Source organism: Perca fluviatilis, chromosome 22 (genome assembly GCF_010015445.1).
Source record: "Perca fluviatilis chromosome 22, GENO_Pfluv_1.0, whole genome shotgun sequence".
Classification (NCBI taxonomy): Eukaryota; Metazoa; Chordata; class Actinopteri; order Perciformes; family Percidae; genus Perca; species Perca fluviatilis.
In genome coordinates, this window is record NC_053133.1 from 29147662 (window position 1) to 29162284 (window position 14623).

Sequence of the window (14623 nt, forward strand, 5' to 3'; positions counted from 1 at the left end):
ACCGGTGGAAACAAATTAGCAGTAAGAGGACGCGGAGGAGCGCTTGGCTGCACACAGTGCGCCTGCGCAAACAGAGCGTGCGTTAAAAGGCTGAATCGATTATTTTTAACTAATATAATTTTACAGAAAATCTCCTTCCTTTTGAGGAAATTAAACGTGATAACAGACTTTTTTTTAAAGTTATTCTCAGTATTTGAAAAAATACACAGAGTATATCATTAACCAATAACAATAAGAGCTGATACCGAGGCTTAATCTACAGGGGGTTGCAACCCCCTTATAATCAAAACTGGCCAGCTCAACACCACCCAAAAAATCTATATACAACTTCCTTTACATAATAATAAAGACATGTGTACCATAACTTGTTGCATAAAGGAGACAAATTGCCAAACAAGATTGCAGGGAATTAAGTGTTTCAAATTTCAGTTTTGCTCAATCAATTGCGCAGCCCTACACCAGCTGTGTTGTGTTGTGGAAGTGAAATGACAATAAATTCAACCAAATTAAATATTACAACTCTTTTAATGTCAATGCCACTATCAGTATGTGGTTGTTGTTACATGTTCTTTCCCTTAGTTCTCGCAATAAGTTTTGTGTAAATTCGCAATAAGTTTTGCATTTTCTTGCAATATTTACATTTTTCACGTACATGTTTCCAGACATGGAGCAGGTTTCTAAGTGAGTCTTCATTTTAAAAGAGGAAACAAAGTTGGGACTCAAAGTGCTGCTCCTTGTCCTGGAATGTAGAAAAGCTTGATAACTCCTCCCTGTGTCAACGAAGCATACCGATCTTACCCAATTAACTGAACCCTTGAAAATAGGTCAGTCACAGTCTAATGTCTAAGAAGTAATAATAATAACAATAATAATACATTTTATGCGTAACGCACTTTATATTTAAGCAAATCTCAAAGTGCTACATAGCAATGCTATGGAGAAAAAAATATTAAAACTAAAAGAAACTACAAAAGGACAAGGAAAGGGGTAAGAAATCAGCCAAAAGGTGCTGAAAAGGTGGGTCTTAAAGGTGCTGTTTCAGGAGTCAGAAATCAACAACAGGTTGTGATGAGTGAGAAATGGAAAAAGAATGTTTTCCTTTTTACTTTGTTTTATGTCATCTTCAAACTGCTTGGTTCACTGCTGAGTTATGTATTCTGATATAGTCTTTCGTACATATAGCTACCAAAAGTAAAGCACAATGTGTTCCACGTAGTTTTTGCTGTATGCAAGAAGAAGTTGGAGAAAACAGCTAGCTAGCTCATGTAGTCCTTACCTAGCTACTGAGCATGTAGTCCTTACCTAGCTAGCTCATGTAGTCCTTACCTAGCTACTGAGCATGTAGTCCTTACCTAGCTAGCTCATGTAGTCCTTACCTAGCTACTAAGCATGTAGTCCTTACCTAGCTACTGAGCATGTAGTCCTTACCTAGCTACTGAGCATGTAGTCCTTACCTAGCTAGCTCATGTAGTCCTTACCTAGCTAGCTCATGTAGTCCTTACCTAGCTACTGAGCATGTAGTCTTACCTAGCTACTGAGCATGTAGTCTTACCTAGCTACTGAGCATGTAGTCTTACCTAGCTACTGAGCATGTAGTCCTTACCTAGCTACTGAGCATGTAGTCCTTACCTAGCTACTGAGCATGTAGTCCTTACCTAGCTACTGAGCATGTAGTCCTTACCTAGCTACTGAGCATGTGTGACTGACAACAAAGATATTACAGAAGTTGAGAGGTCTCACTCTGTAGCTAAAACAGAGACCTGAACACAGGGTGAAAAGAGGAGCTGCAACAATGTGCAGTACAACAAAAATATGGTGTTTTTTGATAATTAAACCATGTAAACCTATTCTGGTACAACCTCTAAATACAATTATGAACCTGAAAATGAGCAGAATATGGGCACTTTAAACCTGTGGTTAACGTTGTGAAACGGTCCCAGTTTGGTTAGGGTTAAGACACCAAAACTACTGAGTTAAGATGATAAAAAAGATGGAGGTTTGGGTTCAAATCAGACGTGACGTCATTTCCTGAAGGTAACCATGTGACGCAGAACGTGACATAGCTCCGTTTGTTCCATAAAGTAAAAAAAAAAAAAACTGATTCCTTTTTTGAACCCCTGTCTCCTGGGTGAAAGTCCTGTGTTTAATATTGTAGGATATCATACCAAATGGTGTACATACAGTCTCCATGTTTGTTGCTAAGAGCTGATTGGTGTGGTTTCTTCACTGCACAGATATCAGCTGTCCATTAAACATTTTGGGTCTTTTTGTCTTTAGTTTTTGTGTAAATGTTTAGTTCACTGCTCATCGTTTGTTGCACCGAACTGAAAATGAAAACTTCTCTGTGCTCTAAATGTTTGATGAATATTTGTACGTTGCTGTTACTCTTCCAATGCATGAGGTTCAACTTTTAATACGCTGTTATGGAGACATAGGAGTGCCATGAAAAAAAAATAACTGTAAATGAATGTGTAAATATAGAGAGAAATAACAAAATAACAAATGATAACATATAACACGTTTCTTTAGTTCCTGTCCAGCATAAATAAATGTTTGTAAAATACCACTTAAGAATTATTTTAATGTAAAAAAAAAAAAAAAAAAATCAAAGCTCTGTTCTTCTTGTTAGTTTTAATCTTAATAAAGATGTACAAACTTCATGTTTTCTTCCATTGCTTCTGTAAATTAATGACATGTTTTTCTTCAGGACGCCTAAAAATCTATTCAAATGTATACACATCTAATAACAACATAAGACATGTCACACAACGTACCCAGTGTCCTACATACGTTGTCCTACGGGGTTGCTAGTGCTAGACAAAAATGAGCAATGCCACGAAACATGTTTTGCTAATTGGCAATTTGCTATTAGTCATGAAAAGTTCGTTTTAAGTACCATGCACAAATACTTACCAAAACATGCTTCCGCAGATTATATATGGAGTTATTGATTGCTGCCAGTTCAGTCACCTTTGGCAGGCACACCTGGCACTGCATGATGACACTATTGGCCCTCTTGAATTTAAATGAAAAACAGTCTTTCAAATGTGGCCAAAGATTTTCGTCGTTTTGGGCAATAGGATTTGTAGGCCGGGACATCTCTGCAGCATCACAGTACTTCACTCACAATGGTTTGACACACTGTAAGTGAAGTGATTTGGATATTGCACTATAGCCTACTTGTCCATAATTTCATTTGGATTAAATCATGATTAATTGCGCAGCCATACACCAGTTCTGTTGTGTTGTGGAAGTGAAATGATAATGAATTAAACCAAGTTAAATATTAAAACTCTTTTAATCCAAATACAATAACAAACTGAACGTCCCAAACATTTATCCCTCCTGTTGTCCTCGGGTCAAATCTTCTATATCAGAAATTTGGTTTCTGTGTGTGTGTGTCTGTCTGAGTCTGTGTGTGTGTCTGTCTGTGTGTGTGTGTGTGTGTGTGTGTGTGTGTGTGTGTGTGTGTGTGTCTGTGTGTGTGTGTATGTGTGTCTGTCTGAGTCTGTCTGAGTCTGTGTGTGTGTGTGTGTCTGTCTGAGTCTGTGTGTTTGTGGGTGTGTGTGTGTGTGTGTGTGTGTGTGTGTGTCTGTCTGAGTCTGTGTGTGTGTGTGTTTGTGTCTCTGTCTGTCTGAGTATGTGTGTGTGTCTGTCTGAGTCCGAGTGTGTCTGTCTGAGTCTGTGTGTGTGTGTGTGTGTGTGTGTGTGTGTGTGTGTGTGTGTGTGTCTGTCTGTCTGTCTGAGTGTGTGTGTGTGTGTTTGTGTCTCTGTCTGTCTGAGTCTGTGTGTGTGTGTGTGTGTGTGTGTGTGTGTTTGTGTCTCTGTCTGTCTGAGTCTGTGTGTGTGTGTGTGTGTGTGTGTGTGATAAAACTGACCAAAACATTGGGGGAGGGCAAATTTTGACCCAGAAAAACCAAAAGTAGCCCAGTCGACCAGAAGACGAGGCTTAACATGCAACTTGTTTCCGTTTTCTGTCCGACTTCGTCGTGATAAATGTGGATTCACCAGCACGTCCTGAGATCATGTGAGCTCTTCCTTAGGTCCGCAGTGAGGACTGAAACCAGCCTCCGTGTGGGACAGAGTCCCAGACATTGAGAATCCTCTGTCCAAAACCCATTTTATGTTTCCCCAAACTCACAGTGAGCAGAACTGACTCGGGTCTGCAGAAGGTCTACGCCACAGCGGGGATGAAATACTGCAGTGACACGTCTTCATGCAGCAGAATCAGGTGGACGACTCTCTCATGGACGATATCTGAAGAGGACAAGATCAAGGGGAACAGGATTTAAATCAGTGATGGGACATGACATTTTATTGAAATTTACTGAAAAAAAATGTCTGGTACAGGATATAAAATCCTCTATTCCAGACTCAAGCAACACAAAAGACACATATAGATTAGGGTTGGGCGGTATCCACATTTTGATACCGTCAAACCTCCTCCCTATCTTACCGCGGTATACGGTATTACCGTGACTAATTAAAAATGATAACGTAAGGCTCAGACGGCATCACCAAACTGAAACAATAATAACATAATAATAACATGACAACCACACGTAATCACATAAATTATATGTAATATTTAGTCCTTGTCTCCTATATAAGTACATTGCAGTTTTTTTAATGACGGCACTGAAACTGATACCGTTGATATTTTTAAGACCCCGCGGTATCCCGTATTACCGCCCAACCCTAATATTATATATATATATATATATATATATATATATATATATATATACACACACACTGTACACATACATACAGTACAGGCCAAAAGTTTGGACACACCTTCTCATTCAATGTGTTTCTTTATTTTCATGACTATTTACATTGTAGATTCTCACTGAAGGCATCAAAACTATGAATGAACACATATGGAATTATGTACTTAACAAAAAGTGTGAAATAACTGAAAACATGTCTTATATTTTAGATTCTTCAAAGTAGCCACCCTTTGCTTTTTTGATAACTCTGCAAACCCTTGGTGTTCTCTCAATGAGCTTCATGGGGTAGTCACCTGAAATGGTTTTACCTTCACAGGTGTGCTTTGTCAGGGTTCATTAGTGGAATTATTTCTCTTATTAATAAAAAAGCAAAGGGTGGCTACTTTGAAGAATCTAAAATATAAGACATGTTTTCAGTTATTTCACACTTTTTTTTAAGTACATAATTCCATATGTGTTCATTCATAGTTTTGATGCCTTCAGTGAGAATCTACAATGTAAATAGTCATGAAAATAAAAAGGAAACGTATTGAATGAGAAAGGAAACGTATTGAATTGAATTTATTTATATATATATATATATATATATAAAAAAATGTGTTTGTATGTATATGCACACATTTTAACATGTTTTCATAAAACACACACACATTCATTTTATGATTTAAACTAACAATTCATTTTATTTATTTTTTACCTTTATCCAAGTAAGTTGAGACAACTTGTCTTTTGCAGGAACACCCTGATCACATTCACCCAGGTCCACATTCATACCTGGAAGCTGCCCAGTACAACCACAGTCTGATCTGCTGGAAGCTGCCCAGTACAACCACAGTCTGATTTGCTGGAAGCTGCCCAGTACAACCACAGTCTGATTTGCTGGAAGCTGCCCAGTACAACCACAGTCTGATCTGCTGGCCACAGACCAGCTCCACTGGAGCAGCTGGAGGTTAAGGGCCTTGCTCAAGGGTACCTCAATGGTGGTAAAGAGGGAGGGACAATCTTTCCCTTTCTCTGGGGATTGAACCGGCAACCTCCGGGTCACAAGCTCGCTTCTCTAACCTTTAGGCCACCCAATTTCGTCCAGATATCCGTCCCCTTCCTCCTCAGATCTCTGCAGGGTAAATCCAGACAGCCAGCTAGACTATCTCTCCAATCTGAGTTTTCTCAACTAAAATGACTTTTGAAAGTATAGTTTTTTGTCACTTTCTTCTGATGTTTTTGTCACTTTTTGACTTTTCGGTCACTTTTTTTTGTCACAAATGTCCGATGTTATTGTCGATGTTTTTGCAGATTTTTCTGCACTTTTTGACGTTTTTTTGTCACTTTTTTGCAATGTTCTTTAATCTTTTTTATTTATTTTTTTCAAACACTATAAAATTGAATAAAACACCCAAATTCAATGAAAGTAGTGAATGGATCATTTATTTTACTTGTTAAGAGTAATGGTTGTATGGAACGATCCTCGTTATGTTTTTGGACGATTTGGTTGAAAGAAACCCAAATTTCTGATATACTGAAAATGGGTCAAACTTGACCCGAGGACAACAGGAGGGATAAAGAAATGCCAATAAACCAGAGCATGTTTTTCTCCCATCCAGAAGGCTGTGTGGACTAGCCAGACCTTGCTCTGCAGTGCAGTGGAGGAGGAAGGTCTGGTAAAGCAGGACTACAGCTGTGGGTGGACTTACTGCACATGGCCTTGCTGGGGTTGACCTGCTGACCCATGAGGAACTGCTGCAGCTTCCTGATGTCCACCCTGGCCTGGGCCATGGCCTCGGGGTCCCTGCTCTGAGACGGACCGCCGTCCTGGGAGGCCTCGTCACCTGCAGGGACGGGAAGCAAGAGAGAGAGAGAGAGAGAGAGAGAGAGAGGGAGAGAGAGAGAGAGAGAGGGAGAGAGGGATGATGGAGAGAGAGAGATGATGGAGGGAGAGAAATGTGTGAAAGAAATAACTGGAGCTGGAGCCAGGTCAACCGTCCAACAGTTGTCAAGACATTTCCCTGTAGACTTAAAAACTCTTTCATACATCAATCTATCCTATTGTTAAAGGGATACTCCACCGTTTGTTGAAATAGTTCTTATAACGGTCTCCCCTGGCTGTAGATAGGTGGGCAAACGCATTTTTTGTCTCAGTGCAAGTAATTGGGTTGTTTTTTTGTCTTTTGTTGGCTCACTTTTACTCAAAACATACTAACCGACAATTTTTATTTAGGGTTATACGTCTCCAAGACCTTGTCTGTGTGTATGTTGATGTCATTTTCTGTTGTTATACATGTACAGTATGCTTTGTTTCCTTACTTGGGTGCTTATATAATTTGTGGTAATGTGTCATGTATGTCTTTTGGTGTTATTCATCTTATGTATGTCTGTATGTACTGTACGTCTATGTCTTCTTTTTTTTAATACGAGCTACCCAGGGATGCAAAAAGAATTTCAGCCCTGGCTGACAATAAAGTTGTATCCACAAACTAAAGTTATTTGCATGTACTGTCAATGGAGTGATTCATTTGTGATTAATCTCGAGTTAACTTTGGACAATCGTGCAATTAATCCAATTGAATATTTCATATCGTATCGGATCTTTACTCGGTATCGGCGGACGTTCAGGTATGGTAATCGGTGTCAGAAAGGACCAAGCGTTATTGGAAGGTTTTTACCCCACGGAGGGTTTCCCAGGTCTTTGAAGTGAGTGGTGACAGAAACCAGATCGGTCTCGATCTTCAGGTTCATCTCTCCGCTCAGGTTGGCCTCCATCACCTGAGACAGACACACACACACACACACACACACACACACACACACACACACACACACACACACACACACACACACACACACACACACACACACACACACACACACACACACACACACACACACACACACACACACACACACAGTTAACAACATAACCTCCTTGGCCGAGGTAATAACGTGATTTTACTAACATCCATTCACTTCGAAACTTTGTTGTTGACCACATTCTGGTATTTTAAGGTGTAAATAATGAATCTAAACTTTAGTCCAAGCGATGCTAATACTGTTTCTTTATTTCAAATATGTACGGATCAGTTTAATCAGGCTTGACAACACCCTGAACTGCACCAAGACCTCAACTCAAGTGAAGTTTGGATGACCGTGAAATCGTACCAGGAAGTTGGAGAGGTTCTTCATTTTGTCCACGATGTTCTTCAGTGTCTTCAGAGGAGGCAGGTAGATACTGACCTGCAGGGACAAACGTATAACAGGACACTTTACTTCACTTTCATTGAACGCTCCACCTACTTCAACAGCTTCCCGTAATCAACGGCGCCTAGAGCAAGCATAGGGTTCGGTGGGAAAAAATTCTCACCCGTCAAAAAGCCGAATATTCAGCCGAATCTGCACCCCTGATTGAAAGACACATTTTAGAATTCCTGTCCAGCTAATGTATAAACTGTTTGGTGTGTTGCACTTAACTCTCCTGTTGTCCTCGGGTCATATCAGACCCATTTTCCAAAAGTTACCTTTCAAAATAACGTGGATGGTTCCATTCGATGCTCCTCACAAGTTAAATAAATGACCTGTTGCATACTTTCATTGAATTTGTGTGTTTTACTGAATTTTATAGCATGGAAAGAAAAATTGATAATAGAATGTTGAAAAAAAGACTGACAAAACGAGGAAGAAAGCTAGGAAAATCAATGCAGATAGTACACACCCTCTTTCGAGCCAGTTTGAGCTCCTGAAGTCTGGGAGGCGCTTCAGAGTGCCTCTGGCAAAAAGTGTTTTTAAAAAAATCCTTTATTCCAAATGCCATCAGTATCCTTAACCAAACCAAGTGATAATATCAATATGAGCTGCTATCCTAATGAATTTAAGCATATTTATTTTGTTTTTAATCTTGATTTCTTTTTCCCTTTATATATATATATATACATATATTTTCAACGTACTATGTCTGATATGTTGTCTGTATGTTTATTTCTTGTATGTCTGGTGAGCCAAAGGAAAATTTCCACCCCGGTGGACAATAAAGATTTATTCTATTCTAAAGTATGAAAAAATTAATGACAAAAACTTCGGAAAAAAAGTGACAAAAGTGTGGAAAAAGACGACCAAAACGATGGATTTTTTTTTTACATTTTGACCCAGAAAAACAAAGAGCTGCACAGTCAACGGGGAAGACAACACAAGGGTTAAAAGAGGCGTCACTTACGTCGAAGTCGGGCATGCTCGGCTCTTTGAACTCGTTCCAGAGTCTGCGGGGGATGACGTCCACCGGGACGTCGTGGGTGACGACTCGATTGATGCTGGAGAGGGTGGGCTGGACAGGACATTGCTCCGTTAGCTTTCTCACAGTTGGCAACGCTCCTCCAGAGCCGTTGGTAAATCAAACTGGAGGAGTTTCCCTTTAAAATCAGTCTGAAGCCTCTTTTACACACACAAGGTTTTCCCTCCCGTTATAAGGTTAGGATGCAGCAATAAAACAATCAATATCTGCTCTAGCTTTCCCAACGTTTTAGACACAGATATGGAGATAATAACGGTCCAAAATGATGTGAAAAAGACGCAAGACTACCACGAAAGGACACAAATCGACTACAGAGAGACGCCAAATGACCACCGAGACCCAAAACAAGCCCAAAAGCTGCATGCTGCAGCTGACTAGGCCTGCACGATTCGGGGAAAAATATGGATCACGATTTCCTGCCACAATTTTTTTTCTCATGAAGTGTAATGTTTATTGAACACATGAACCATGACAAAACAAAACTAATTGGCAGTACCAAACATAGATTTTTTTTTTGGCACCTAGAACACATTGTGCATCACCACAAGCCTGTAAACACAGAGGTTTACTGTACATGCTGGCCATTTAAGTACAGTAGGCTACCAAAAATAGTGACATGTATAACACATTGAACTAAATATGGCCCTGATACAAGCTCTATATGGACTAAATATGGCCCTGATACAGGCTCTATCTGAACTAAATATGGCCCTGATACAGGCTCCATCTGAACTAAATATGGCCCTGATACAGGCTCCATCTGGACTAAATATGGCCCTGATACAGGCTCCATCTAGACTAAATATGGCCCTGATACAGGCTCTATCTGAACTAAATATGGCCCTGATACAGGCACCATCTGAACTAAATATGGCCCTGATACAGGCTCCATCTGGACTAAATATGGCCCTGATACAGGCTCCATCTGGACTAAATATGGCCCTGATACAGGCTCTATCTGGACTAAATATGGCCCTGATACAGGCTCTATCTGGACTAAATATGGCCCTGATAAATATGGCCCTGATACAGGCTCCATCTGGACTAAATATGGCCCTGATACAGACTCCATCTGGACTAAATATGGCCCTGATACAGGCTCTATCTGGACTAAATATGGCCCTGATACAGGCTCTATCTGGACTAAATATGGCCCTGATAAATATGGCCCTGATACAGGCTCCATCTGGACTAAATATGGCCCTGATACAGACTCCATCTGGACTAAATATGGCCCTGATACAGGCTCCATCTGGACTAAATATGGCCCTGATACAGACTCCATCTGGACTAAATATGGCCCTAGGGCTGCACGATTATGGCCAAAATGATAATCACGATTATTTTGATCAATATTGAGATCACGATTAATTATCACGATTATTTGTTGATTTTAGCCAAAACAAAATTTTATTGTCACATAATTATATAATTATAACTGCTTTTACATCCATATTGTGCTACATTCCTACTAATACATCCATATTGTGCTACATTCCTCCTTTATTGAAGGATACTGTGAAGGAGTATGCCATTTCAGCTGTTGTGCGAACCGCTTTCTACACATGCATGTTTGCGTGAAAGATACAGGCAACGCAATTTTCTGTTTCACGTTAACGGCGCATGTGGTGCCCGGTATCTACCAGACGAAATAGCTACCGGTTTCTGTGGCTCATTACACTGCCACTTACATGTCTGCGTGCGCTCTGATGCTCGAAACCCACGTTAGAGGCATAAACATCACTGCATGTCACCTAGTAAACACTAGTAACACGTTACACAGCAGGTAACGTTAGCCTACCGTTAGCCACAGTAGTAACTGGATTAAACACGGCTAAAATGCTGACTGCTAAACAGTGTAGCGTATCTGTATTTCACTGTAGGTTTCCAACAGCGGTGCACGGCAACGGCCTGCGCTGCTAAAGCTATGAGCTAAAAGACACAAACTAGCACTGGTCACTGCAAAAACAACACAGAAGGGACAAAACGTTGCGTTTACTGGTAAACTGGTAAACATTGTGACCGGCTTATGATGACCGACTGCTACCTGTTGTGGAATATCTCTCCGTTACTCTGTCCTCTGTGACTGTCTACATCTAGAAACTAAGCTGCGCGGTGCAGGCGAGGAACAGCTCTGATTGGCTCATGGGAGACATGTGATCAGACAGTGGTTTATGGAGCTAGATTGGCTTTGCAAAACTGTTCTATGAACGGAATGACGCATTTTAAATATCGCTCGATCACGCAAATTTGATCGTGGGAAGCCAAAATCGTGATCGTGATTAAAATTTGATTAATTGTGCAGCCCTATATGGCCTGATACAGGCTCTATCTGGACTAAATATGGCCCTGATACAGGCTCTATCTGGACTAAATATGGCCCTGATGCAGGCTCTATCTGGACTAAATATGGCCCTGATACAGGCTCTATCTGGACTAAATATGGCCCTGATACAGGCTCTATCTGAACTAAATATGACCCTGATACAGGGTCTATCTGGACTAAATATGGCCCTGATACAGGCTCCATCTGAACTCCTTCAACATGTCTTTACATAATTAAAACATGTCAATGTCAAATGCTCAAATGCAACGTCATTTAAAAGTGAAATAGCGAACAGGGGTGAATCGAGATGGTGATTTTATATATCGATTTATCGTGCGGGCCTACTGCAAATCGACGTCTGAGTCTCACCAGCTCTGCGGCGACGGTGAGGCAGGGGCAGTGCTTCTTGGTCAGTTTGACCTTGACGGCCTTGGCGTTCTGGATGGTCTTCAGCGCTCGGGACAGGTTCTCTGGAGCCACCTCCAGGCAGATCTCGTTGTCCTCGGGGGACACGCCCTCCATCTGGTACTCGTCGAAGAAGTTGGCCTGCAGGGAGGGAGAGCACACGAGGGGGGGGTGTCAGCTAGAAGAGGGACACATCTCTGCCCATTAATGCGTTTTGACTGTTTGATGCTCTCTTTCCTTTATTTCTTTTTTTACATTTGACGGTTTTTTTCCAACGTTTTTGACGTTCCTTACGTTTTTTTCTCTCGCAACAATCGATGAATCTTTGCAGCTCTAAACTTTATTTAAGTTTTTAAGAAAGTTTGTAAGGAGGGGAGGAAAGAAGAAGTGTGTGTGTGTGTGTGTCGGTGTATGTGTGTCTGTCTGTCTGTGTGTGGTGTGAATGTGTGTGTGTGAGTTTGTGTGTGAGTGTGCGTGCGTGTGCATGTGTGTGCGCACGTGTGTGAGTATGCGTTTATGTGTGTGTGTGCGAGTGTGTGTGTGTGTGTGAGTTTGTGTAAGTATGAGTGTGTGTGTGTCTGTGTGCTTGTGTGTCTGTGTGCATGTGTACACATGCGTGCGTGTGTCTGTGTGCGTGTGTGCGCATGCGTGCGTGTGTCTGTGTGTGTGTCTGTGTGTTTTATTTTTCCCAAATGATGTAAAGATGTTTGGCATGCTGTTATCAAATGGCTCTAAACATTGTGCATAAATGAAGCACGCGAGCTCTTACCTGGGACAGTTCACACCACATGCTGACGCCTCCGTTGGCCACTTTACCGGACAGGACGAAGAACAGGTTGTCTGGGGTCAGACGCAGGATGCACGTCTTGGTCAGCTTGGAGATGGTGGTGATGACTCCTGGGGAGGGAGAGGAACAGCAAAGGTATTAACCACGATGTACACATCGCAAATATTCCCTAGACTGTTCACTTTGGTCACATGGTCAATATCTCGTCCCATTAATATGTTCTGACTGTTTGGATGCTTTCTTTGAGTGTGTGTGTGTGTGTGTGTGTGTGTGTGTGTGTGTGTGTGTGTGTGTGTGTGTGTGTGTCTGTGTGTTTGTGTGTGTATGTGCGAGTGCGCGTGTCTGTGTGCGTGTCTGTGCGTGTGTCTGTATTCAAACGTTTTTGCTGCATGTTTGTGTGTGTGTCTGTGATTATGTATGTGTGTGTGTGTGTGTGTTTGTGTGTGCACGTACGTGTCTTTGTGTGCATGTGTTAGTGTGTGTGCAAATTCCTCTAAAGCAAATGCTTAGTGATTAATTTAACAGTTGACAACTTTATTATATTAGTATGAAGTAGTAGACGTATTTCATTAAAACAAAGTTGTAATGCTGAGTGGGACAAACTGGATAGTAGTGCCTCTCTTCAAGTATTTTATGCTCTCTTTCCTTTATTTCTTTTTACATTTTTAAGGCTTTTTTATGTTGTTTTTCTCGCAACAAATTGTACAGATTTCTCATTTTACAGTTATTGTTAATATGTTTTTTCCCTTTACACTTTGCAGTATCTCTTTGCACCTCCCCCGATAAATGTCTTTGCACCTCAATATTTGTGACGGTTTTCTTCGACGTCTTTGACGCTATTTTCGATTTCGACGTATATTATCCCTTGTGTTGTCCTTCGGGTCCCAGTGACCCGAAGGACAACACAAGGATTATGTACTTCCCTTTACTTTGTTGAGAATTGCTCTCTAAACCCTGTTTCTTGTAAAGTAAGTAAGTAAAGTTTATTTCTAGAACACATTTAAACACAGTTTAAGCTGACCAAAATGCTGTACAAACAAGAACTAAGGTGCTGTATTAACCCTTGTTCAGAGAGCAATTCTCAACAAAGTAAACGGAAGTACATAATCCTTGTGTTGTCCTTCGGGTCACTGGGACCCGAAGGACAACACAAGGGTTATTATGTTCGTTTTTGGGTTTTTATTCCATACAGTCTATTTCATATTTTATTGCATTTTTTAATTTTCTATATATACACTGACTTTTGCAGTACTTTGCCACAAGGTTAAATCTCTTGTATGTGAAAACCTCCTTGTCAATTAACCTGATTCGGATTCCTGTTCAGTTATATTTTGATCGTATAAATTAGAGCAAAAAAAGCTACAATTGTATTAAAGCTAGCATTTAAATCAGCCGTACTTGTACGCCGAATTGAAGTATATCCCTGAAGTATTACAAAACTTACAAAAATGTTTGAATTGAATGTGGCGTTGTATTATTATTGCCTCTCCGCAAAGAAATGTGAGTTTACGCGCAGAAGGCTGGTGGAAGCTAACCGGTTAGCAGCGTCAGTTTGTCGGTTACCTCCCGGTTAAAGAAGCTACCGCGACTTACGGGTGAAGTGGTTGAGACAGGCAATGTCTAGGATCTTCCCCCGAAACTTCATCTTGAGTTTACAGCTCCTTAAACTCTGAAGTCAGGGAGATGCGCACTTCTTTTAGCATTGGTGTTTTTTTTTAAGCGCACCGCCGCCTTTGTTTGGTCCGAATGTGTCTGAGGTCCGACAGGGAACCGCAGCCAGCGACAACAGTTCCGGGGTAGATTTTAGACGCGGCCAGTCAGAAGAAACACGAAACAGAATTTTACATAAATAATATCGCGGCCCCTTTTTGAGTCTTTAATGTATTTGATAACGAAATACTCATTGTTCCATATGTTATATCCAGGGTTCTAAATTAGCACCGTTTACCAGCCAAATGCTGGTGAAATATGCAAGTGGCTGGTAGATTTGCTTCACTCACCCGCCAAAAAACCCAATGGTAATCTATTGAATGGCTGGTAATATTTGAACATTCATTAGCCATTTGGCTGGTAGACGAAAATGTTAATTTTGAAGC

At 40.8% G+C, this 14623-nt stretch overlaps 1 protein-coding gene across 1 annotated transcript; it reads right to left on the reverse strand.

Annotated features, from left to right (window-relative positions):
• Nucleotides 1–3772: 3772 nt before the first annotated feature.
• LOC120552587 (checkpoint protein HUS1-like) lies at nt 3773–14310 on the reverse strand. Its single transcript, XM_039790769.1, has 8 exons — nt 14121–14310; nt 12510–12637; nt 11705–11881; nt 8935–9042; nt 7887–7961; nt 7394–7493; nt 6425–6559; nt 3773–4257 (listed from the first exon to the last, which is right to left on the reverse strand). The coding sequence occupies exons 1-8, from the start codon at nt 14170–14172 to the stop codon at nt 4175–4177; spliced, it is 858 nt and encodes a 285-aa protein (XP_039646703.1). The 5' UTR covers nt 14173–14310; the 3' UTR covers nt 3773–4174.
• Between the last annotated feature and the right edge of the window lie 313 nt (nt 14311–14623).